Source organism: Hylobates moloch, unplaced genomic scaffold (assembly GCF_009828535.3).
Source record: "Hylobates moloch isolate HMO894 unplaced genomic scaffold, HMol_V3 SCAFFOLD_13, whole genome shotgun sequence".
Taxonomy (NCBI): Eukaryota; Metazoa; Chordata; class Mammalia; order Primates; family Hylobatidae; genus Hylobates; species Hylobates moloch.
In genome coordinates, this window is record NW_026652288.1 from 20,620,562 (window position 1) to 20,645,229 (window position 24,668).

At 41.4% G+C, this 24,668-nt stretch overlaps 1 protein-coding gene across 1 annotated transcript in view; it reads right to left on the reverse strand.

Annotated features, from left to right (window-relative positions):
* Positions 1 to 2,995: 2,995 nt before the first annotated feature.
* APOB (apolipoprotein B) overlaps positions 2,996 to 24,668 on the reverse strand; it is a 42,549-nt gene continuing 20,876 nt past the window's right edge. Inside the window, exons 18-29 of the mRNA XM_032172346.2 lie at positions 24,038 to 24,249; positions 20,938 to 21,120; positions 20,207 to 20,328; positions 18,022 to 18,232; positions 16,963 to 17,138; positions 16,666 to 16,853; positions 16,042 to 16,187; positions 14,754 to 15,127; positions 6,676 to 14,247; positions 6,166 to 6,280; positions 5,879 to 6,062; positions 2,996 to 4,939 (exon numbers count right to left, since the gene is read on the reverse strand). Of these exons, the coding sequence (XP_032028237.1) occupies positions 3,335 to 4,939; positions 5,879 to 6,062; positions 6,166 to 6,280; positions 6,676 to 14,247; positions 14,754 to 15,127; positions 16,042 to 16,187; positions 16,666 to 16,853; positions 16,963 to 17,138; positions 18,022 to 18,232; positions 20,207 to 20,328; positions 20,938 to 21,120; positions 24,038 to 24,249 (11,088 nt within the window). The 3' untranslated portion in view covers positions 2,996 to 3,334. The remainder of the gene's footprint in view (positions 4,940 to 5,878; positions 6,063 to 6,165; positions 6,281 to 6,675; positions 14,248 to 14,753; positions 15,128 to 16,041; positions 16,188 to 16,665; positions 16,854 to 16,962; positions 17,139 to 18,021; positions 18,233 to 20,206; positions 20,329 to 20,937; positions 21,121 to 24,037; positions 24,250 to 24,668) is intronic.

The following is a 24,668-nucleotide window of genomic DNA, read 5'->3' on the forward strand; positions in this document are numbered from 1 at the left end:
ATCTGTTACTTGGACCCTAGCACAACCTCATAGATGTGGTTTGGGTCTGTGTCCCCACCCAAATCTCCTGTCAAATTGTAATCCACAATGATAGAGGTGGGGCCTGGTGGGAGGTGACTGGATCATGGGGGCGGATTTCCCCTTTGGTGCTGTTCTCATGATAGTGAGTGAGTTATCACGAGATCTGGTTGTTTAAAAGTGTGTAGCACCTCCCCGCACTTCCTCCTGTTCCAGCCATGTAGGATGTGCCTGCTTCCCCTTTGCCTTCTGCCATGATTATAAGTTTCCTGAGGCCTCCCCAGTCATGCTTTCTGTACTGCCTGAGGAACCATAAGCCGATTAAACCTCTTTTCTTTTTAAATTACCCAGTCTCGGTATTTCTTTATAGCAATGCTAGAACGGACTAATACACTCATATCCAGATTCACCCCATTACAATTCATTATCTATATGTTGTCATGTTGGTTTTCCTAAATCACAATGCATGTCACCCTTCTGCTCAAAAACGTTCACTTGATGTCCTTCAGCAAAGAGAGTGTCATCTTTTTACTCTGACATTCAAGCCGTCTGCAGTACTATAGATCTGCCTTTCCAGTCCTCTCTCCTTCTTACCTTTCCTGTGCTTTGGCTAAACTAGATAATCCAGTGTCCTTACAACACACCTATCTATCATTCTTTACTCATCTTCTCCCTAGACCGCCCTCTCTCTCATCTGTTTATTAAAGTCAATGTATATTTGAGATCCATTTCAACCTTTTCTATAAAAATCCCCTGATTCACAACTTTCCTCTTTTAAATCCCTCATAGTACTTTGGTTATATCCATCATGAGACAACACATTTCACCTTTGATAGACAAATGGGCAGACAGACCTCCAGGAACTGCATCTTATTGATCTTTGTCTCCTCTATAGAGCCACTGCACAGTGCCTTACACATAGAGGTGTTTTATCAATGCTCACTGAACCAGACATGTAGCCCTGCCTCCATTGTTTCTTCTTGTCATAACATCATTTTAATAATCATCTAATGATAATGGCACTTTGTTTCTACAGGACATTAAAGGTTACAGAACTCTCATATATGTTATTTCAACTGATTTTCATGAAAAGTCCTGCAAGGCAGGCAGGATAGATATTATCTCCATTTCACAGGTAAGAGAACTGAGGCTTGCAGAGGTGAAATAAGTTGCCCTAAGTACAAGCAAATAAAAAATGTAGCTATTAATTGAACCAGAGAAGTATCCAGATATGCAGTAGAAGACCTAAGAAGGGAGCAGGCAAAGTCCAAGCCCCCACAAGGATCCCTTGTTCTTCAAACCTCATTCAGTACAACAAAGACATTATGAGCTCATCAAGGGCCCTTTGTATGAGGGACACTGGTCAAGGAACTGAGCAGTGGGTACCATGTGACTGCATAATCATTTTGGATTTGTGGCTATTTTTTTTTTTCCTTTCAGCACTAGATAGATATCAACAAATAAGCACTGGGAATCTTGGACTCCCTCTTTCCCTCCAAATTAAGCCACAATTCCAGGCCTCCTTTCAGTTTGAACACTCACTAGATTTTTGCTGCTTATAGATCATCAGGGAAACTCTTGCAGAACTATTCCTGGAACTATTCCATGTGGTGCCTTGGGATTTGAGTCTAATTTCTATGTTTCTCTCACTCTCAAAACTGACCCCTCATTTATCTACTCATTTATTCGCTCACCCACCCATCCATCCATCCATCCATCCATTATCCAACAGACTTTCCTTGAGTACCAGATTCATACACTACCGTATTATAGCTCTGTAGACTCTTTCTCACTCTTCAGTTCAGTACAGAAGAATATTATTGAGGCTATGTGTTTCCTTTTCCAGGTAATGCCTGTGCATTTTAACAGTGGGCTTCACCAAGAGAATGTGAAGCTTTATGAAAGAATGGTGGAGGTTGAAGGATTTTTGAATTTAAAAAGGAGGTCTTTTCCAAATAGACCTTATGTGGGATTTGGGAGGTGGTGACCTCCAATTTCTTATTGCCCCCAAGTTACACTCTTCCTTTGCTCTTCAGTGTCATGGAAAAGAATGTGCTGTTTTATATCTACCCTTGTCAGTGATATGAGTGCAAGTTTTGTTGCACAGGTTTTTTGCAGCTTTCTCTTTCTAGAGCTCAGCTTGGAGGTTCTGACTGGACATTGCCAGTGTTTAAAATCAGAGTATGAAGTGAGTGGATGTGACAGGAGAAACCCTTGGGTTTTTATTACACTTGGGACTGTTGGATATTACATTTGGAAAAATAAGGATGTTTAAGAGCCTAAAGAGCATACATGTATGTTGGGTGGCAGAATTGTTAGGAATCTACATCTCCACCCCTTCTCTCTGAATCATACTTTCTTTGCCTTGAATGGATCCTGGCAGAGCTCCAGGGAGACATGTGGGGTCCGTATTGCCATGAAGCCCCTGGGGCTAGGACTCCCTAGCCATTCCTTCTCCACTCCTGGCAGGCTGAGTGAAATAAAGGATCTGTTGTTTCACCTCAAGGCCTACCGGAGAGCCTTGACTTGCGAAGGCAGACTGTCAGTGAAGAAGACTATGTAGCATATGAAGACACCAGAGGTGTGTGTGTACAAGCCTTTGTGATCAAAGTGTGTACAAGCCTTTGTGAATATTTTTTCCTTCTCGCTTGGCAAATACAATTCCTGAGATCAATAACCTCGTCTTTTTAATTTTTTCCTATTTTTTAACTATTTATAAAATACTGAATTATAAAGTATGTAATTATAAATACTTTAATTATAAAATATGTAATTATACTTTATAAAATATTTAATTATAAATATTTTAATTATAAAATATTTAATTATAAAAACACAATTACCTCATCTTTTTAAATATTTTTACAAAATATTTCCCTCCACAATTTCTCCATTTCCATTTTTATTCTGTTACTTAAATCACACTATATGTTCTAGAGGTTTTGCTGTGCCAGAACATTTGCATCAATGCCCTCGTTTCACTGTCTTTCAATACAAATGAGCCACATTGAGTGGTATGATACACAATAAAGACTCCATTTATTTGTTCCTCCTCCCCCAAGTTTAGCAAAACAGCTCAGATCCTGATTTTCTTTAACTTGCAAAAAATGCCATCCTTCTGAATTCAGAGACCTTCAGAGCCCTGGTGCCAGCTTTGGTGCAGGTCCAGTTCATATGTGCTTCTGCTTATAGTCTACTGCCTACTGCAGGGCTGGCTCACTGTATGGTTTTATCAATATAGGCAGTTTGAATGTTTTCTGTGCTATGTGAAAGTTCAATTGGAAAAGAAGAATAAATGAAGATTGCTTTTAAACAGTTAGAGGATGATAGTAAGTTCTCCTGGAGCAAGCTTCATGTAGGGGTTCATGACTGTGGTTGATTGCAGCTTTTTCAGTAACTCCATGATGTATATCAGAAATGTGTGGTAGTTTTGAATGGACAGGTCAATCAGTCTTTTGGATTCAGCAATAAATTTTTCATAGTAATCAGAGAGTTGGTCTGAAAAATCTTGCAGTTTATATCTAAACTGCTGGTGGTAATCAGAAATTATTTCCTTCATAGCAATGGCCTGGCTTTTAATTATTTCCTGAGCAGTGGTAGAAAGCTCTGCAATCTTCTCTTTCCCTTTTCCATCTGGATCGGTAAGGATGCTAAGATATTCCTGAATATTTCTGTGCAGAAATTGCTCAACTTGACTCGAGAGTTGGGAAGTAAAGTCAGAGGCACTGACAATATATTCGGAATGGAAGTCCTTAAAAGCAACTAACAGGTTCTTGATCAGACTGACTATCTTTTCTTCAAGTTCATAATATTTCACTGTCCAGCCAACTATACTTGGATCAAAATATTCTTCACGAAGGGCCATAATGTATTGATGGATCTGCTGTAACTCTTGAGAAGCTTCCTGAAGCTCATTTTGAATAAATTCATTGAACTTATGAAGATTAAGGCATAGGTTTTCTTTCAACAATTTAAAAACAAACGGGATATAATCATTGAAGATTGTGTTGATCTCATCTTGGATATAATTAATAAGATTAGTAAATTTCATCTCTTTCAGCTCTTTAATGTTATCTTCTATTAGTTGGAAAATAAATTGTAAAAGGTCCTGAAGATTACGTAGCACCTCTGTGGTCTTGAGAGACTGAATGGCTTTAAATACCTCTTGGGCTTCTTTTGATAAATCTTTCAACAGTTCCCTATACATCGAGATTACATCTATTAGTTTATGTCTCCTTAACTCGAAAGGAAGTGTAATCACCAGGTCTTGGAAATAGGAAAACAGTATTTCTGAACCGTTATGGACTTTTGAATATACCTGGGACAGTACTGTCCCTACCTCCCTTATGAACATAGTGCAAAGTTCCTCCCTAGTGTATGTCCCAGGTTTCCCCGGAAACTGGAATCTGGGGAAGTTCAGAAAATCAATGAGTGAGTCAATCAGATGCTTGACTTTCATATGGAATTCTTGAGTAACTCGTACCAAGCCGTCAAACACCTTATCCTTGAATCCCTGGAAACTGGCTTGGCCTTCCTGAGTCAACAGTTCCTGGTACAGATTCTGGGCCTTGTCCTTCCACTCTTGGTAGGTCCCAGTGGTGCCACTGGCTGCTTTCTGGAACCGCATGTCGATATCATCAATTTGCCTAATGGCCCCTTGATAAACCCATTCAGCATTGTTCTGCAGATTTCTTCTCAGCTTTGAAGACGCTTCTCTCAGGGTGAGCCCTGTGTGTTCCCAGTGGTACTTGTTGACATAATCATAAAGGGCCCCTGTGGCCTTGGGCATGTTGTCTTTCAGAGAGGTTAGCAAGCCAGAAGCTGCCTCCTCTTCCCAATTAACTTTGATCTGAGTTTCCTCATCAGATTCCCGGACCCTCAGCTCAGTTTTGAATATGGTGAGTTTTTTATCTGGAGAGGACTACATAGAGAGAGAAAAAAAAAAAAGAACATGTTTTCAATTACTCCAATTACATAATATAGTACACTAAAACTTCATTAGCAGTTAAAAATAAAGATCAGAGAATCTTTCATATACTGAAAGGGATTTATCTTTCATATGTCAGTTCATGTGTTTGTTTTATGGTTAAATAAGTCTACTGTTGTTAATTTCTCTTTATCACATGCCCCAGAAAGGATTTAAAAAAACGCTTGCTGTTTGGCATTCACATTGTGACACTTAACATTAAAGCCTTCCTAGGACTGAAAACTGGAAGAGGAGGAGGGGGAAGAGAAAAGAGGAGAGAGAAGAAGAGTCAGGAAATGACAGATAGGGAAAGAAGAAATAGCAAAAAAAGGCAAGTTGGAGCCCACCCTGTAGAGACCCAGAATCCCAATATCAGTACGCATTCTCCAAGCCCATGACAAACTTTTAGTAACAGTAATAGAACCATGTTTGCTCTTCTCCTCTGGTAACGTCACCCTTGATTTGGCCCTGGCAGAGCTTGTAAATGACATGAGAGAAATTCGATGTATCTCATCTAGCAATTCTATTGTGGGGAAGAATTTTAAAGTTTTAAATACTACAGATACCAGCACTCTCTGAAAAATATACCCTGCCTATGGTTGAGCTTGCCTATGATTTAGATGATGAGGTATAACCCTCATCTTCCTGGATTTGCCCAGAATTAATAAACAATAGTGCTGATAGGGTGTCATGTGTACATCTAAAACTTAAAATCAATCAAGGACTCATTGTAATACTTTCTAGAGTATATTTCCTCAGAGAAGAAGTTGCTTACCGCCTGTCTTTCACCTAGTCTGGGGAATCTCTGAATGCATATTTGGTCCTGAATTAAATGTATCTGCCCTAATTCTCCACTCGCTCTTGGGTGTGTGTCACTCATTAGGTGGTATTTACCTGAGGGCTGTAGTAGAAGTTCCATTTAGAAAAGTCGTCATCTTCATCCATATCCATGCCCACGGTGCCTATGGCTGGGGAGGCTGCTGAGGTGGAGATGCCTTTCTTGTCTTTCTGGTAGCGCAGATGGAGATCAGTGAACGCTGGGCTTTTGATATTGAGGTGCGCTTTTCCTTCCCATTCCCTGAAAGCAGAAAAACAGATGAGCCATCACGAAAGGGGTATGGAGATGATGAAAATCACAATGAATTTTCAAAAGGGATAAGGTTTCAATAAAAGCTCCATACGGAAGTCCTTCATATTTGCCATCTTCTTCATATTCTGCGCTGAAGTCACGGTGTGCAAATGTTCCTTTAGTCTTAGAGGCTAACATACCATCTTCGATTTTGTGTGTTCCCACAACTGTATAGGAGAGATTTTGTATTTTATTAGATTCATAACAGTAGGATGTAGATGTTTTCATTGTGAAAACTGGGAGAATTCTATCCTAACCAGATACTTATGTTTAAAACATGCAATGTACAGCTCACAGTTGTTTTAAAATAAATAGTTGAAAGACATTGTTGGTCCCAAAATAATTACAGAAAAATCCATTTTCTTTAAAGCTGTTTGACTTGAATGGCACTAGATTTTCTACAGTTTGGTTTTTACGTGTAGGGTATATATGTATCTCTTTTCTTAAAATTTTGTGATATTGAGTAATTGTACATCTACTCACAACTAAATACATAATTATTTATGCATAACTCTTGTTGAAAATATACAGTATCTAGGGGAGGATGCAGGATATTTCTTACCATTTAGTTCATATTCCAGGAACTGTATGGTTGAGCTGCATGTGGAATCCAGAACTATTTCAGCATGATCTGCTTTGTTTTTCAAACTGGCACTCCAAGTGGCATTATACAGGGGAGAGTCTACCTCAAAGCGTGCAGTCAGTGCTCGAAAGGAAGGAATGAAAATTCCAGCAGGTACAGAGAACTTAATGGAGGGAATCTCAATGGTCTGCTTAGGCACGATGATGGTGGGCAACTCAAAGTCTGCGATCTTGTTGGCTACCGCATTTAGATCCAAAGCAGCAATGCCAACTGAAACACTTTTTGGAAGCGTGAACTGGGACACAGTTAACTGAGATTCAGGCACGGTTATCTCAAAAAAGGGAATCAAGGAGTCTTCTGGTTGAGAATATTTTGTTAACACATCAACTTCAGGGAATTTTACCTCGGGGAGTGTTGGTAGGTTGAGGGCAAATGATGAAGTTCTCAGCTTCTTATAGATTTTTATTTCTCTGAAGTCAAGTTTGTAGGATGGGACCTGAAGATCTGTAAATGGGACATGGAACGTAGGCATGACAAGAACTGAATTTAGATCATTTAGTTTCAGCCCAGGAATAATGAATTTATCAGCCAAAACTTTTACAGGGATGGAGAATGAATAGCCATTGGGGTTTTTGGTGTACACAAAGGCAGTTGAAACACGAAGATGCTGTCTCCTACCAATGCTGGTGGTTACATCCAGCTTTAGGAAGTCCCATAGGCTCTTGTCATAGACTGGTAGGATGATATTTTTGAGGAACCTTAGGTGTCCTTCTAAGGATCCTGCAATGTTAAGGTGTGCCTTTTCTTGGTCATTGGAAAGCTCGACATGGCTCTGGAAAGACCCAGAATGAACCCAGACTTCATTTTTCCATCTGATCTTCTGGTTCTTAGTGTTAGCATTCAGGGCCACTTCTTGGCCAAAGTGGGGGAAATCAAGGAAGGAATTGGGCTGACTTGCATGGACCTGAACAAGAGCTGACATTTCCCATGGAGAGAGTTCCAGGGTGGCTTTGCTTGTAAGTTCTCCGTTTGTGAAAAAGAGGCCCTCTAGCTGTAAGTGGTTTTTCGTACTGTGCTCCCAGAGGGAATATATGCGTTGGAATGTGGCTTCTCCAGCAAAATTTTCTTTTACTTCAAGGTTCCAGATATCATCAATTTTGGAAGTGCCCTGCAGCTTCACTGAAGACCGTGTGCTCTTGGAATTCAAGTAAGTGTTGACCTCACTAGCAATAGTTCCTGAATATTCCCGAGAAAGAACTGAACCCTTGACATCTCCTTTGGTAGATGACTCAATGGAAAAGTAAGAGGTGAGGCTTTCCAAGCTGAGCTTGTGGTTAACTGCTCCTTTAGCGGTAGAGTACAGCATTGAAGAATTGAAATCATACTTAAATTCCATGGAGGAAGAGACAGTAGGTTTTGACTTGGTATTTCCATTAAGTTCTTGCTTGAAATTCATTCTCAAAATTGGAATTTGGGCTTTTGCGGTTGTTGCCACTGATGCTTCCACGTTTTTCTTGGTTAAGCTCACAGTACTGTTATGACTACCCTCCACAAATTTGTTGCTCAAAGACAGAGCTGTGGCTAACTTCAATCCCCTTTTTCTTGTCAATCTTGTGGTGCCCTCTAATTTGTACTGCAGTGCGTCAATGACAGATGAAGATGAAGAAAGGAGATGAGCAACAATATCTGACTGGTTAAAAAGTTCAGCATTGGTATTCAGTGTGATGACACTTGATTTAAAGGAGAAATCATAGGTAATATTGCCCATGGCAGGAATAAAAATATGGCTTATGGTACACAATTCCTTGAAATCTGGAAGAGAAAGCTTGAGATTTCTAGGGACATGAAGGACTGGCAGTGCTAAGGATGGCAGGATTAATGTGTATGAAGGCACACGGATGTCAGAACCTAGGATGGTGAAACTAGGCATGCTGACTGCTTTTGGGAACACATAGCCGAATGCCGACATCTCTATGGTGAATGGAGACACTTCAACATTGACAACTGGAACAGTGTATCCAGGAATTTGAAAGGTCCTGGGGAGCTCGTCGTGAGATTTTTCAGCTTTGTACTTATCAAACTTAATTTTTGCTTCATTATAGGATTTGGTGACAAAATCTAATGCATTGTTTCTGGCTTTTTCAAAATGCCTGTCAAAGGATTTGATGCTCTGACTGATAAACTCATAAAGCACAGCCAAAGGATTTGTGATGGAATGCCTGTGTTTGTTTTTCTTATACTGAGCTTTTACACTTAAATCAAATGATTGCTTTGTTGTTTTCAAGAATTCCTTCAAGCCTGTTCTTTCCCATAGAGAGAAATCTTTCAGTGGAGGAGTTGTGATTATTGTGTAAGGTAGACGCATTTCAGGAATTGTTAAAGGAATGTTTAAGAAATCCAGATTTGCTTCTCCACTTATTCCTGCGTGGGCCTCCATAATGTTCTCATTGTTTCCAGCAGAGAAATTTTGGTTGTACTTATACTGATTGAACCTAGCACTTACTTGCCAACTTGCTTGCTGGGCACTGGGACTCAGAAACAGTGCATAGTTATTCAGGAAGTCTATCTTCCCTGTTAATCTTAATGGAAAACTAACTTTCAAATTCCCTTCATTGTTTGTGGATGCCGTGATCTCAAATGGCTGGGCTGAAAAGAAAAGAGAATTTTTCAAAGTTCCAATAACCTTTCCATTTAAATGAGCATCATGCCTCCCAGTAAACTCTGCCTTCCCTTCTCCAAACAGCGCCGTGCCTTTAGCAGTTAGCACACTGCGGCCCACATGCTGGGAATCAACTTGTGATTGAATTTCAAATTTAGAAAAGTTGAGGGAGCTAGATTCATAAACCAAGTTTTGGTTTACTCTTAGGTGTTTGCTATTGATCTTATTGGACAGTCCAAAGGAAGTGAAGGGTCCTTCTATGGTGAAACTAATTTGTGATTCATGTGTTCCCTCATCTGAGAATCTGGGGCAGGCCCATTTCCATGACCCTTTTCCAGAAGAAGTCCATGCTATGTGGCCAGCTTCCAACAGTGTCTTGATCTCGTTGCGCAGGTCAGCCTGACTAGAGAAGTCCAGTTTGGGGATGTTCAATTTGTGGAAGTACTTAGTGTTGCTATCCAGGGTAAGCTGATTGTTTATCTTGACAATCACTCCATTACTAAGCTCCAGCGTATTTTTTTCTGTGTGTAAACTTGCCACTGTGTTTGATTTTCCTTCAATAGCATTTCCAAAAAACAGCATTTCACTCCCATGCTCTGTTCTCAGGTACTTGCTGGAGAACTTCAGGGACTCCTTCAGAGCCAGTGGATTAATCTTAGGGTTTGAGAGTTGTGCATTTGCTTGAAAATCAAAATTGAGAACTTCTAATTTGGACTCTCCTTTGGCAGTGATGGAAGCTGCGATACCTGCTTCGTTCGCTGAAGTGGTTCCATTCCCTATGTCAGCATTTGCATCTAATGTGAAAAGAGGAGATTGGATTTTCAAAATACTGTACAGCTTGCCAAAAGTAGGTACTTCAATTGTGTGTGAGATGTGGGGAAGCTGGAATTCTGGTATGTGAAGGTCAGGAACTTGAAAATCTTTAAGGTTGAGATTTGGGATTATGAATTCTGGAATTGCGATTTCTGGTAAATGGAAGTCTGGCAGGGTGATTCTTGCTAGAGGAATGTCCTCTACCTTCAGATCTCTGAGATATACTTCTGGAACGGGCCACTGCAGCTCACTGTTCAGCATCTGGTCAATGGTTCTGATGATCTTTACTTTTATTTCTACAAAGTCAATTGTAAAGGAAGGAATGTGGAGGGTGTTAAGGATGGTAAATTCTGGTGTGGAAAACCTGGATGGGATTTTTATATCTTTTAACTCTTTGAAGTTTATCTGAACTGATGGAATCCTCAAATCTGTTAGGGGGACTATAAAATCAGGTGTCTGGAAGGTAGCTTTCTGAAGAGCCTGAAGACTGACTTCAAAGGCAGGCATGGTCCCAAGGACGGTCTTGATTTCAGGAACAGTGAACCCTTGCTCTACCAATGCTTTCACACGTTTAGCCCAATCTTGGATAGAATACTGCTCTGCAAAGTCAGTAAGGTTCTTAGCAGCAAGAGTCCACCAATCAGAAATGTAGGTGACAAGTGTGCTATAAACTTGGCCTACCAGAGACAGGTATCGTTGAAGTTCCTGCTGAATGTCCATTTGATACATTCGGTCTCGTGTATCTTCTAGGGTCTCTCGGAATTTGGCCTTCACGTGAGCCAAAGATGCTGAACTTAAAGCATCCTGTAACCAATCGATGATTAAGGTTATTTTGGTGTCCTGTAGGCTTTCCAGATACACTGCGACTGTGGCCTTGGTTTCCTCCAAAAACAGTTTTAATGCTTCAGCTTTTTGTGGTAGTTCCAGAGCCTGAATTTCACCATTGAGTCTCTGAGTCACCTCATGGATTTTGTTATTGGTTTCATCTACAAACTGGTGGTAATCAAATGACTTTAATTTCTTTATCAACATGTCAAGGAATTTGTTAACATCTTCAATGACTGTTTTAAAAGATAATTCATCAAGCTGCTTGACAGCATCATCAACAAATCCAACCAATTTCTCAAAGTAATCTTTTATCTTAACTTGTTGTAGGATATTGCTTAGCTTCTGAATAGTCTCCTTCAACTTGTATTGGTGGGCCAACTCTACTAATTTATCCATTAAAACCTGGATTTGTTGGTCTACTTCATACCTCTCAATTAACTCACGGACTTTGGCTCTGAAGGCATTGATTTTCTCAGTTACTTCAAAATCCCCAATAAGATTTATAACAAAGTGTTTGACATGCTCAAGAATGTCATTTATTCTTTCAAATGAAATTGTAGTTCTCAACTGATCTAAAAGCACTCTAACATCAATAGCCTCAACGTGTTGTTTTAACTTTCCAGCTAGGTGCTGGATGTCTATATTCTGTATGTGTCTCTTAAGCTGCTGCAGTTTTTCTTGTATCTGGATTCTGATTTGGTACTTAGTATCCACATTTTGAATCCAGGATGCAGTACTACTTCCACTTTTGTTAAAATCAATATTTTCAATAAACAAATGTAGATCATGGATTGTTTTTACTAAATTTACATGGATATGATAGTGCTCATCAAGACTTTTTAATTTTTCAATGATTTGATCAATAATATTAGCAATAGCTATTTTCAAATCATTTATATCATAATTATCTTTAATATACTGATCAAATTGTATCATATATGTCTGCAGTTGAGATAGTTTTTCATTGAAGTTGATTTTGGCATCATCTAATGCAATTTGTATATCATTTTCTGTAATTCTATACTTTTTTGTGAGAGCAGTCAGTTTCTCCTTGGCACGTGAAACTTGTCTCTCCCAATTGAATGAATTCAGATAATCATTAACTTGCTGTGGGAGTTTTCCCAGGGCTGCTCTGTATTTTCTTACAAATTGATCAATATTGATGTGCTTCAGGTCTCTCTGTATGTTTTCCAGTACAACTATAATGGTTCGTTGATTCCTCTCAAAATATTCTTGCAAGGTCTCAAAAAATGGGAGGTTAATGGCGTGAACATCTTGGTTTTTATCATACTTTACAAAAGCAACAATTGTAAATTCTTGGGGCTTCTCAACGGCATCTCTCATCTCTAAAGCATCAATGATATTGACGGGCTCACTGAGTAAAAGTGGCACTTTAATTGGGGAGTCTAGTAGAGTTAGGTCGGCCAGGGCTCGTCCACTAAGCTCCACCCCAATTTTGTCTTTAGTGTTGTAAGCATCCAAGTCCTGGCTGTATTCATTGTTGTTAAATTGGGTCTTGAGTTTCCAGGTGCCTGTCTGCTCAGCTGGAGTAAGCAGGGCACTGACTTTGTGTTCAAGAGCTGTACTGATGCTTTTCCTAGACGTGAGATGATGACTTGTGGAGCCTTTGTAATCATGAGAGAAAGTAAATGCCAGAGGTTCTGCTTTCAACAGGAATTTGCTATACAGCTGCCCAGTATGTTCTCCCCAGAGAGCGAGTTTCCCGTTGCCATTTGTATGTGCATCGATGGTCATGGTAAATGGGGCCATGATAGAACGGAAGACATTGCTGAAATGCAGTGAGTCTGAATTATAGTTTGTGCTCATGTCAATGGCTGAAGCCAGCCCAGCAATGTCTGTGTTGAGCCGATGGCTAAACTCCACACCCTGAACCTTAGCAACAGTGTCTGCTTTATAGCTTGCTGATAAGGCAGCAGAAGAGATGGCATAGATGTGTTTTATTTCATTATTTTGGTAGGCTCCTTTTAGGTTACCAGCCACATGCAGCTTCAGGGGTTCTAGCCGTAGTTTCCCATTGTTGGTGAGATCCAGAGCATTGTATTTCAGGTCACTGTTTAAAGTAGTTACCAGAGAATAGGGCTGTAGCTGTAAGTTAAAAGTTTGCTTATAAAACTTGTCAGAGCTGTAAATGTTGTCAAGTTTTGAAGAGAAGTCCAGTGATAAGCCTGCAATGTTCAGACTGTTTGTGTGGTCAAATTTCATTTCGGCATATGAGCCCATCATGTCGTTTGAGAGCTTAAGTCCTTCTTGACTGATCTTGAAGTTGAAAATGTTTTTGCTGTCGACACCCAGAATCATGGCCTGATAAGCACTTCCCAGTGATAGCTCTGTAAGGGCGGCTTTCCCATCCAGACTGAATTTTGCATTGTGTTCCCTGAAGCGGCCATTTGTTGTTAATTTCATAGATGCCCCAGAGAGGCCAAGCTCTGCATTCAGCTCATTCTCCAGCACCAGGAGACTATACTTCAAGTTGGTCGTTGCACTGGTAGATATTCCATCTTGGCCAATCCTTAGTGTCGCCTTGTGAGCGCCACTATTAATTTTGTCAGTGCCCAAGATGTCAGCATTTAACTCAAGACCATGGGAATTTAGTGATCCAGAAAGCAGGCTGAAGAACCTCAATGACTCGTAATCAGCCTGATACTCAGAACGCAGCAGTGCATTTTGCTTAGAGAAGGTCATATCCATCTTGTTAGAAGTGGCAAAGTTCTTATACTTCCCATTGGTGTCAGATTTTAAAGTCAGCTCGTAGTTCTCATACTTCAGGGAAGCAGTATTTTTAATGATGCCACTTTGCAGATCAGAGGTGGAGGTGAGGGAGAGGGTTCCATCTTCATATTTTCCTGTTATCTGGTTGGTGCCTTGGAGGTAGGAGGAATTAAACCTCAGGTTGGACTCTCCGTTGAGCCAGCCAGTGTTAGGATCCCTCTGACAAGACAGGCCATATGTGCCTTTAGCATAGAATGAAGAGACTCTGAACTGCCCATCAATCTTGACTTCTTTGACAAACAAATGCTGTTTCTTTTTTGAGTCCAAATGAACTGAAGCAGACATCTGTGGTCCCCAGGAACTAGATGCATCGAATGTTAGTAAACCTTTTGAGACTGGGTTGTTTCCAAGTTTTTCTACATGACTGAATTTGATATTCGAATCTAGAAATTTGTGGCGTAGAGACCCATCACATGATAGTGTGAACGTATTCTTGTGGTCATATGTTGTTTCTCCAGATCCTATAATAAAAATGAAAAGACATTGGTTAAATTAAGCAGTACATTTCCAGAGCAATCTCTATGTTGAAAGTCTTTCAATAATAAAGTCCCATTTTTCTGGGCCAATTGTGCAATAGACTCCTCCATCTGTAATGCAAAGATAAAATCTGATAGCAAAAGGCATTCCTCCAGGTAGCCTTGCCTGACCACCACAGGCTTTGTTTAGGTTCCCTTGCTGAGTGCTTCCACTCTACCTTATACTTATATACTACACTTTATCATAGCACCTCTCGCACTGAATTATAATTGCGGGCTTATCTGTCTACTTTCTGTTACTGCCTACTAGAATATTTAATACATGTGATATGTTTAATAAATATTTCTATTTGTTGAATAAAATAAAACTTCCAAGTAGCAAGGAAGATTATCTGCTAGAAAACCAAAGTCCTTTCCTCCCTGGAGGAGGCTCTCCTCTTAGAGCCTGCCGTGAACTAGCCCTGTGCACCCTTTACCTGAGCATAGCTCACCTTGCACGTTGTAGGAAAGCAGGTCAACCACAGAGTCAGCCTTCATATGGTAATGAGCCCGAAGGCTGAAATGGTCTGTGCTGGTGTTGCCACCACTGTAGGAGGCGGACCAGTTGTACAAGTTGCTGTAGACATTCGTGGAGAGGTCTAGAACACCCAGGAGAGGCACTTGCAGTTGATACAACTCGGGAATGGTAAAAGTAGGGACTTGGAACTCTCGAGATGGCAGATGGAATCCCACAGACTTGAAGTGGAGGGCTGGTGTCCTAACAGTCTCTAACATCTTTAGATCTCTGGAAGATTTGCCACCAAAAGGCAAAGGAATCTCAATTTTCAAACTGTTCTTGTTCAAGGTATATTTGACCCGGCCATCGCTGAAATGAACAACAAAGACAACATCCCCACAGTCAGACATCAGTCATTCGAAGTTCTCTGCTTCTGACCTTCACAGCAATATTGTACTTGCCCCATTCCCAAAGCCACTCTGCACTTTTCCTTGTGCTACTCCTATGCCTGGACCCCTTCGCTTTTACCTCCACCTGTCAAACACTCAAATCCTGACAAAGCTCTTCTAAGAGCCACTCCTTATCATTACCATCCCACCTAAGTCATAGCCAATTTGTCTCATTCTTACAGTTACATAGTCCCTTGCACCTTTCTCAAAGAGCAGGTCATAATTTTGCTTATATAATTAATTATTTCTCATTTGTTGATGTCTCCATGGTATCTTCTTGAAAGAAAGGACTATACCTTACCCAGTTTCTATCTTCTCACTGTACCTAGTCTAGCATTTTGCACATAGGGGATACTTGATACAAATTTGCTAAACTGAATTGAGGCAACTTGATTTGTGGAAAGAACATAGGTATGGAAGTCAGTAAGCCTGGGTTAAAGTATTTTCTCAGAATGCTGCCTCCATCTCATGCTCAATGGCTGTTCTGACTCTCTGTAACTTAACAGCAAGCCTGTAGTCAGTAACGCCTCTAGCCATTCTGAATTCTTCACAGTCAGAGGGAGAATTTGCTTATAACAGGTTGTACTGTTATACAGTGGGTGAAAGTACCAGAATCCTCTAACGACTTTCTTAGATTCTTCCTGACAGGGTTGCCGTTCTCATGTTTACTAATGCAAAGATGCCACAGTGTTTGTGCTATAGTTATTAATCCCCTTAAAATGCTTAAATTATTTCCCTTACAAATTTAAATTAAAAAAATGTCTAAGTCATGCTATGTAAAATCTTTCATTTACTTTGCGTGGTTCAAGAAGCTTTGCCGGTTTCTTCTTTTACCTTTTTAAGAAGAGGTTTTCTGGGATGTGGAAGTCTGGCAATGCCATGTTCTGGAGGTTGAACTCCTTCAGGCTATTGAGGTGGTCTTGCAAAGTCTGGGTATAAGGAAGACTCCCAGATGCCTTCTGAAGCCATGAGTTCATTGCCTACAAAATGACAGGAGATTTTTAAGGTAATGGGCTTGGATGAGCCTCAAAGAGCAATGAACATTAGGCAAAACTCCAGATTTGACAAGCTAATTATTAAGCAGGACAATGCACTGAAAGTTAAAAATAAATAACAGAAAATTATGAATCTTCGTTGCCACTCACTGATCACTGTCCATATTTATAAAGGGAATGTCTAACATAGTCAGCCTCCTAGCTAGTGTCCTGAAGCTTCCTTTGATACCACTAGGCAAAGAACTGTTCTGCTTAGTAGCATCTCTTTGATATGTATCACATTCAGCTTTGTGTAACTGGGTAACTACACATGTGTGAAAGTTTTTTTCCTCCCCAAGAATTCCCTGGGGGGCAGGAGGCATGCCTTATACATCTTTGGAAACCTTCCTGCACCTAGCTCAGAGTTGAGGATGTAATTAGTACTTATACCCATGTATTTATTGACTGGCAGACTCATACTTACAACTATTAATTTGGAACCCACGTGCCGGAAAGTCATGTCTGTTTGAGGGACTCTGTGATCCAGGAGTCTATTAGCATACATATGCAAGCTCTTAGGATAATCGGAGAGATCCACAGGGAAATTGGAAGTCATTTTTTTGGTATCTACATTGGTGCCTGTGTTCCATTCAAATTCAATCTTCTCTTCATCTGAAAATACATAGGAAATAGTTGTGAATGGTACTAGGTCAGCCTGTAACCACAGGTCTCAACACCTGCATTACTTTGGAAGTGCTCACACAGGGGAAGAGACATGTACCGTAATGCCACGCCACCCTCTTGGAAACTGTGGAGCCATAAGCTGTAGCAGATGAGTCCATTTGGAGGAGCAGTTTGGCAGGCGACCAGTGGGCGAGGATCTCACTTCTGGCTTCTGCTTGCAAACGGGGTATGGAAATAACACCTTTGATTTTTCTTTCTTCCTTTGTGTCACAACTATGGTAAAGAAAATCAGTTGGCACCAATGATTTTGTCCTTTCAAAGGAGATATGCAGGATTAAACAGAAGTTCCATTTGTGGTGATCAACCAGATACAAGGATGGTTCAGAGAAACAGCCACAGATCAAACTCACCAACTTCTAAAGCCAACATTCAGCACAAATTAAGGACTTTGCAAGCAGGTTTAGGAGAAAGAGAAGTTTTTTGAAAACTGTTTGAATCCTGCTCTGCTATTTACTAGCTCTATGACTTTGACCAAATGATTTAACCCCTCTGAGCTACCATTTTCTTATCCCTGAAACAGGAAAACTCACAGTGACCTCGCAGTTTATTGTGAGGACCGAGATAATTTCTTTAAAGCACCCAGCACTATGCTTGATATATGAATAGTAAGTGCCTGACAAATGGTAGGAAAATCCAACTGGACATGTGCAGAGGGTTAAAATGTTGAGAGCTCGGCTGGGCGCAGTGGCTCACACCAGCACTTTGGGAGGCCAAGGCGGTAGATCATGAGGTCAGGAGATCGAGACCATCCTGGCCAATATGGTGAAACCCTGTCTCTACTAAAAATACAAAAATTAGCTGGGTGTGGTGACACACACCTATAGTTCCAGCTCCTTGGGAGGCTTAAGCAGGAGAATCACTTGAACTCGGGAGGCGGAGGTTGCAGTGAGCCAAGATTGTGCCACTGCATTCCAGCCTGGTGACAGAGTGAGACTCCATCTCAAAAAAAAAAAAAAAATTGTTGAGGGCTCTATCTGCCACTCTGATTATAGACGAGGGGCGAACATGGCTTGGTCAGGCATAAAGTGGAAGGGGAATAATGAAAAGAACCCCCCAGGCCTGCAGAGCAGATCAGATAACCCTCAGCCTTCCTTACCTTAGGTGGCCCATGAGGGCGACCTCAGTAATTTTCTTGTTCTGAATGTCCAGGGTGAGTCTGTAAGACTTTTTGCCCTCAGTAGATTCATCATTAACTCTGAGGATTGTTCCGAGGTCAACGTCAAAATCCGGAATTTGGACTTCACTGGACAAAGTCATACTCTGCCGATTATATTTGAACGTCATGGTAGCCTCAGTCTGCTTCGCACCTGGACGAGTGTATAAAATTTTTGGGTGGCGGGTGGGTGCACCTGTAACCACGCTTTGAAGCCAAGGTGGGCAGATCACGAGGTCAGGGGATCAAGCCATGAAAAAGTAGAGAAACTCCAAGAAATCAATGTGCTTAAACAAAAACACAGTTCAGGATTTTATTGAGATTTTTTTTCTCATTAAACTTTTTTAATGGGTTTCATTTACTGATAATTTTAAACTCAATGCTGTTGATGTATGCAAGTCTTTATGGATCGCCTATTATGAGCCTATTATGTGCTGGGCATTGCTCTTGGTACTGGGGAGTCCTTGCTTTCATGGGGCTTACCTTCTAGTGGGGGAGCTGTACAGGCAATAAACAAGTAACTTGCTCATGTCAGATGGTAATGAATGTTATGAAGAAGAGTAAAACTGGATACAAGGATAAAAGAAAGGGATAGAAGAAGTGTTATTTCATACTTGGTGGTCAGAGAAGTTCTCTCTGATAAGGGCACATGTGCGCAGAGACCAGAATGAAGAGAGGTTGGAGCCATGCTGAGTTCTGGGAGGAGCACATTCCAGGCAGAGGGTGAGGAATGCAAAGGCCCTGAAATGGGGAGCACTTAGCTTGTTTGTGGAACAGCAAAGGCTCGCAGCCCTTCTGGGCCAGGAAGACATGACATCTCTATATTACTTTCTATCCAAGATGCCTGTCCTGGTTCCTTGCTGCCCTTGCCCTGGGCTCCATCTCCCCAACTCCCCCTTTCTTTGTAACAAGATTCCCAGGCGTCCTTCGATCCATAGGCTGGTCCATTTTATATCCTTCGTGAAACAATGTTTACCAAACACTATTTCCCCAGCATGCCCTGCTCCTCCAGTGCTTTCTATCATGAGATTTTCTTCCTAGTTTAATTTTGTGATATGCTATCCCTATATAAACATTTTTCCAAAGTGAACACCTAAATTTGCCCCATTCCCTAAAACCTGCTCCTCACTATCCCTATATAAATTTTTTTCCAAAGTGAACACCTAAATTTGTCTCATTCCCTAAAACCTGCTCCTCCAGTAGCCCTTTCCATCTCAATAAATGGAAGCTCCATTTTTCAGTTGCCCAGGCCAAAGACCTTAGGTTTGTCCTCATTCCCCTTTTCCTCTTACACTCAACATCCACTGTATCAGCAAATCTTGTCAGCCTAGTCTTCAAAATAGGGCCAGAATCCATCCCCTTCTCATATCTCCTCTGCCATTGCCCTAATCCAAAACAACACTGATTCCTGCCTGGATTATTGTGATAACCTACATATTAGTTTCTCTGCCCTTGTCTCCCCATAGTCTTTTCTCAACATAAACATAAATCAAATCATGAGGACTCCCCAGTGGCTTTTGTTTAATTCATAGACAAAGCCAAAGTTCTTACCATGGCCTATGAGATCATCCCTCCTTCACCTCTCCATACCTCTCTGTCCTCATCTTCTACCTCTTTTCTCCCTGGCCTTTCTGCTCCAGCCATACTGGCTTCCTTCCTTTCCTTGAAACATGGCAGTAGTGTGTCAGCCTCAGGGCCTTTGCACCTGCTGGTCCCTCTGCCTGTAACAGTCTTACCACACACGGCTTCTCCTCTTATTTCTGTTAGGTCTTCTTATGCTCACTTTACCAGGGAGACTTTCCCTTGTTATTCCAAATGCACTGCTTTCCCTGCCCTTCTTCCTCCCTCCTACTCCTAGCCCTCCCTAGACCAGTCTTTGCTCTGTTTTCCTCCTCAGAACTGATCTGATATTCCAAATGTTAACTTGTTTGGTTGTTCACTGTAACTTCCATGAAGGCAGAGACTCCACTGTTCACTGTTCTAGCCCCAGGTCTTAGAATAGGCCTGCCGCTTATTGGGTACTCAGTTAACCTATTTGTTAAATAGGTTAAATTACATGTGTTCGCCTCATGAATTCTGAACCTGAGACGACAAGCAGAGATGAGGCAGCTGTGTTTTCAATACTCACCTTCTGCTTGAGTTACAAACTTCAGGGTGTCCACCAAGGCTCTGTCCTCTCTCTGGAGCTCATAGGTTGCACTGACAGAATACTGCTCAATCTCTCCTGTAGGCCTCAGTTCCAGCTCTAATCTAAAGATGTTACAATGAAGACAGTGCCTAATGTTAGAGATTTCAAGGATGGTGATAATGTTCCCAAAACAATTCAGCCTCAAATGCAACAAAAATATGGTCCTTATTTTAACATTGTCTCTTGCCCTTAACTAAGATGATCTTTTTGATCCCTCAGTCCTACAAGAACCCAAGGCAAGGGCAGACACCAGGACTCCCAAGACTTTGGACAAGCAGAGCAGGAGTTGGCTGGTTGTTTCAGCAAAGCTGAGAACAAGCACTGGAACTTGGGGGCTGAAGACAGGGAGCCGCCTAAGTATGGTGAAGGCTTCAAGCACATTGGTGGGCTCCAGGAAGCTCATAGCAATGGGTCTGGAGGCTCAGAAACATGGACACTGAATTAGGAGCAAATTGGGATCTGTGCTGTGATCCCATCCCATGCACAAGGAAGCAAAAGGGGACACCCAACCTGTTGGCCAGAGGACCCTGCTTTAAATACCCAAAGATGATGCAAACCCAGAAGGCTAGTGACAGGGGCTTACAACACAGAGCATTTTTTCCTGTGCCATGCTAGGTGGCCATGATGTGGAAGGTGAGAAAACGCCAGGCCAGGCACTGAGCATCTCTAACCTGGTGTCCCCGGTCAGCGGATAGTAGGAGGCGGAGTCTGTGGAGCTGGCGTTGGAGTAAGCGCCTGAGGTGCAGTAATTCAGGCCAGTAAAGAATTGCTTGCAAACTGACCAGGACTGCCTGTTCTCAATGAGAGGTGGGATCACCTCCGTTTTGGTGGTAGAGACCAAATGTAATGTGTTGCTGGTGAAGAACAAAAATATCTGAGTTATTTCCAAGTCATGAATCAAAATGAACATCACAAATTCTCAGGGTGCAAATACCCCCTTATCCTCCTGTCTTCCCTCAGTCTACACCTATCTCTAACTATTTAATTTACTGAGAAACAAATAATATTAGAAAGAACATCAACATGACAAGCCATGAGAGTGACTCTGAAGCTTCTGGCTGAGTGCTTTCCATCTGTTACCTGTAATCCCCACAACAGTAGGCTTATGGTTCTCATTTTACAGAAGCAGAGGCTCAGAGATGTTAAATAGCTGACCACTGGGGCTGAACTTCAGTGTGCCCCTTCCTTCCTACGATGCAGGGCAAGAGAAACTGTCTCTTTCATATGAAATCTCCTACTCTCTACCTGCTTCCTTCCACCCGCATTAAGCACACTCAAGTCTCTTCCCCTGTGCCCCTCCCCTATGCTCCTTTCTTTCTTTTCTTGTTTTCTCATCTTCCTCACCATCAAGAGAGTTGTCTGCCTTTGCAGTCTCTACTTCCTCCCTATGTGCTCTGACTGCTCACTCCATCTTCTGAAAATGCTTTCATCAATGTCTCTAATGCCCTCCTTGCTCCTACATCCAATGGGCATATTTAGGTTTCATCTTCCTTGACCTCCCAGAAGCCTTCCATAGAGTTGCGCACTCATGACCAGACTAAGATGCTGGAGCCTCTCACATCTGAAGAGATGATGGCACCTTCCTTCCAAGTGTGTACTTAAAAACTTAGTACATGTAAGAAAGTTCAACATTGGCCTGGTTTTTTCTAAGGATGCTTTCTTTGAAATAGCACATTTTCCTCTAAGTATTGTTTCTCCGAGTTGGGGGTGCCACAAGACCAAGCTTTGCTGATGTGCTGGAGTCCTAATGCCAGCTTTCGCCTACCCATGGGGTGATCTCCCCCGTGGCTGCTCTTTGGCTTCTGTGACCTTTTATGGGGCTTTGGTTCTCCTTCTGCTTCTCTGGTCACTTCTTCTAACTCATTGCTGGTTTTTCCCCTTCTTCCTTTATATGTTTGTCTTCTCCATATTTCTGTCCTCATCTGTCATGTCTCACTCTACACCAGTTGCTGTTTAACCACAACAACCTTTGTATACTAATGATTCCCAAATCCATAGGTGGAGCCCAAGCCTCTTTACTGGGCTCAGATCCATAGGTCTATTTGCCAGCTAGATTTCTAAACTGGTTGTTTCACAGGACATCAAATACAGCACATCCAAAACTGAATTTGTCACCTTCCTTGAAACCAGAAGCTCTCCCACTGTAGTTCTTATTAAAATGAAGGGCGCCTCCTTCCTCTTTTCTTCTTTCTTTTGCCTTGTCCCCATACCCAGTTAATCACCCAGTACTTATGATTCTGCCTCTTAGAAAGTTGTAGAATCTGCTCACTCCTTTCTATACCTGGCTTTCCTCCATTGCAGGCTATTATCAGCTCTTAGCCACATAGGATCTTAAGAGATGCCCAGTGATCTCTTCTTGTCCAGCTGTGCTTCCTTCTTACCCATTTTCCACACTAGAGTCAGAGTATTTCTTCTAAAACATCACCCCTATCTTATTTCTGCTCCCCTTTTCAACTCCTGTGCCTTCAAAAGAGTCCAAACTCCTTAGGATGGCTTTCACAGCTGGGCAAGCTCTCTCCCCTGCCTACCTCTCCCCATCATCTCTGAGCACCTTACCATTCTGCACTTCTTCCTTGAACCATATTCCTTTACCTTCAGGCCATTACATGCTTTTCCTTTTGCCTGGAACACTTACTCCTTTCTCCTTTGCCTAAATGACTCTGACACAGTCCTCAGTGATCAGGTCAAGTACACTTGCTTCAGAATGCATTCTCTGACTAGCACAGGCTACATGATATAAAATTTCATGGTACTCTAATACTTTCTATAACTTAGCCCTTACTCTATGATTACTGCTTGCTTAATTGTGTGTCTCCCTTATAAAATGTAAGCGTTCAAAGGTCAGGGACCTTGTGTGTCTCACTCAACATACGTGGTATATATTAGGCAATTAAATATACTATTTTTTGTTTTTTGTGAGACACGGTCTTGCTCTGTCACCCAGGCTGGAGTGCAGTGGTGCAAGCATGGTTCACTGAAGGCTTGAACTCTTGGGCTCAATTGATCCTCCCACCTCAGCCTTCTGAGTAGCTGGAGCTACAGGCATGTGCCACCACGCCTGGCTAATTTTGTTATTTATTTTATTTTTTTTGTAGATATGCGGTTTTGCCATGTTGCCCAGGCTGGTCTCCAAACACCTGGGCTCAAGTGATCCATCCACCTGGGGCTCCCAAAGTGCTGGGATTACAGGCGTGAACCACTGTGGCTGGCCAATTAAATATTATTTTTGAATGAACACATGAATGTGTCTAAAATATGAAAACTAAGGTAAATCAATGGTTGAGGGTGCCACTTAAAATGGAGCTCTCCATAAGAGGCTGTATCCCATTATCACGAGGTTAGGAGTTTCATGCTTTACCTACCTAGCTACCTCAAATCAATATGTTCTTAGGTATTTTTTAGGGGGAAAATATTAATTTCCCAAAGATGATCTCTCCAGAGCTATTGTTTCTTCATTTTCAAAACAAATAAACAAAAAAATCACAACTTAATAAAAACTAATTAAGCAGTAGGTCTTAATAAGTCTCAAAGCAGAAAGATAAAGGACAGTTTAGTAAAATGTAAAAAGTAGAAGAAAGGTAATTATGTAGTTATGTAGTAAGTCTAGGCTAGAATTAAAATAGGTAACCCGGAATCTTTCCTCTCTACTCCTCTCCTGCTTCCTCAGGAACTGAATGATCTCAATCAACTGTTTAGCCTGGCAAAATTCTGCAGGTATATTCTCTGTTCTCTCTTTCAAACTGGCTAGGCAGACTTGGCTGAAAGAATTACCCTCCACTGAGCAGCTTGACTGGTCTCTTTGGGGAAGGAATGATAAACTTCAGCTGCCCAGCTTTTAGGGCAACATGAGCCTCCAGACCCGACTCGTGGAAGAAGTTGGTGTTCATCTGGACCCCACTCCTAGCGAAGTCCGGAATGATGATGCCCATATTTGTCACAAACTCCACAGACACGGAGGGTTTTGCCACCAGTTCAGCCTGCATCTATAAGTCAGAAAACAACCTATTCAGATTCATTAAATACTTCAGTCCCCTGTTAGTCAGATCAACCACCGTTTCTCACCTCCGGGCAAAGATTTCCTGGATAACTCAGACCTTTGGAAACATTACTGGGATTTGTTTGGAAGAAGGAAAGCAAGTTCTCAGTTCTCTAGAGTTGGAGTATACTACCCAGAACTAGAAAGTACTTAAGTTAACGTTAGGCAAAACCAGATTAAAAACATGATAGGAATACTCATTTATTGAGAGAACTGAGTTCTTGTCTTAAGGCCATACCACTACTGGAGCTAGTGAGGTAGTGTATTCTGGTGGAAGCTTGAAGTTTTCATAAAAAAATAATGAGGTGATTACAATGATGAAGCATTTTGTCTTGAACTGGAAACACATTTTTAAATGTGTTTTAA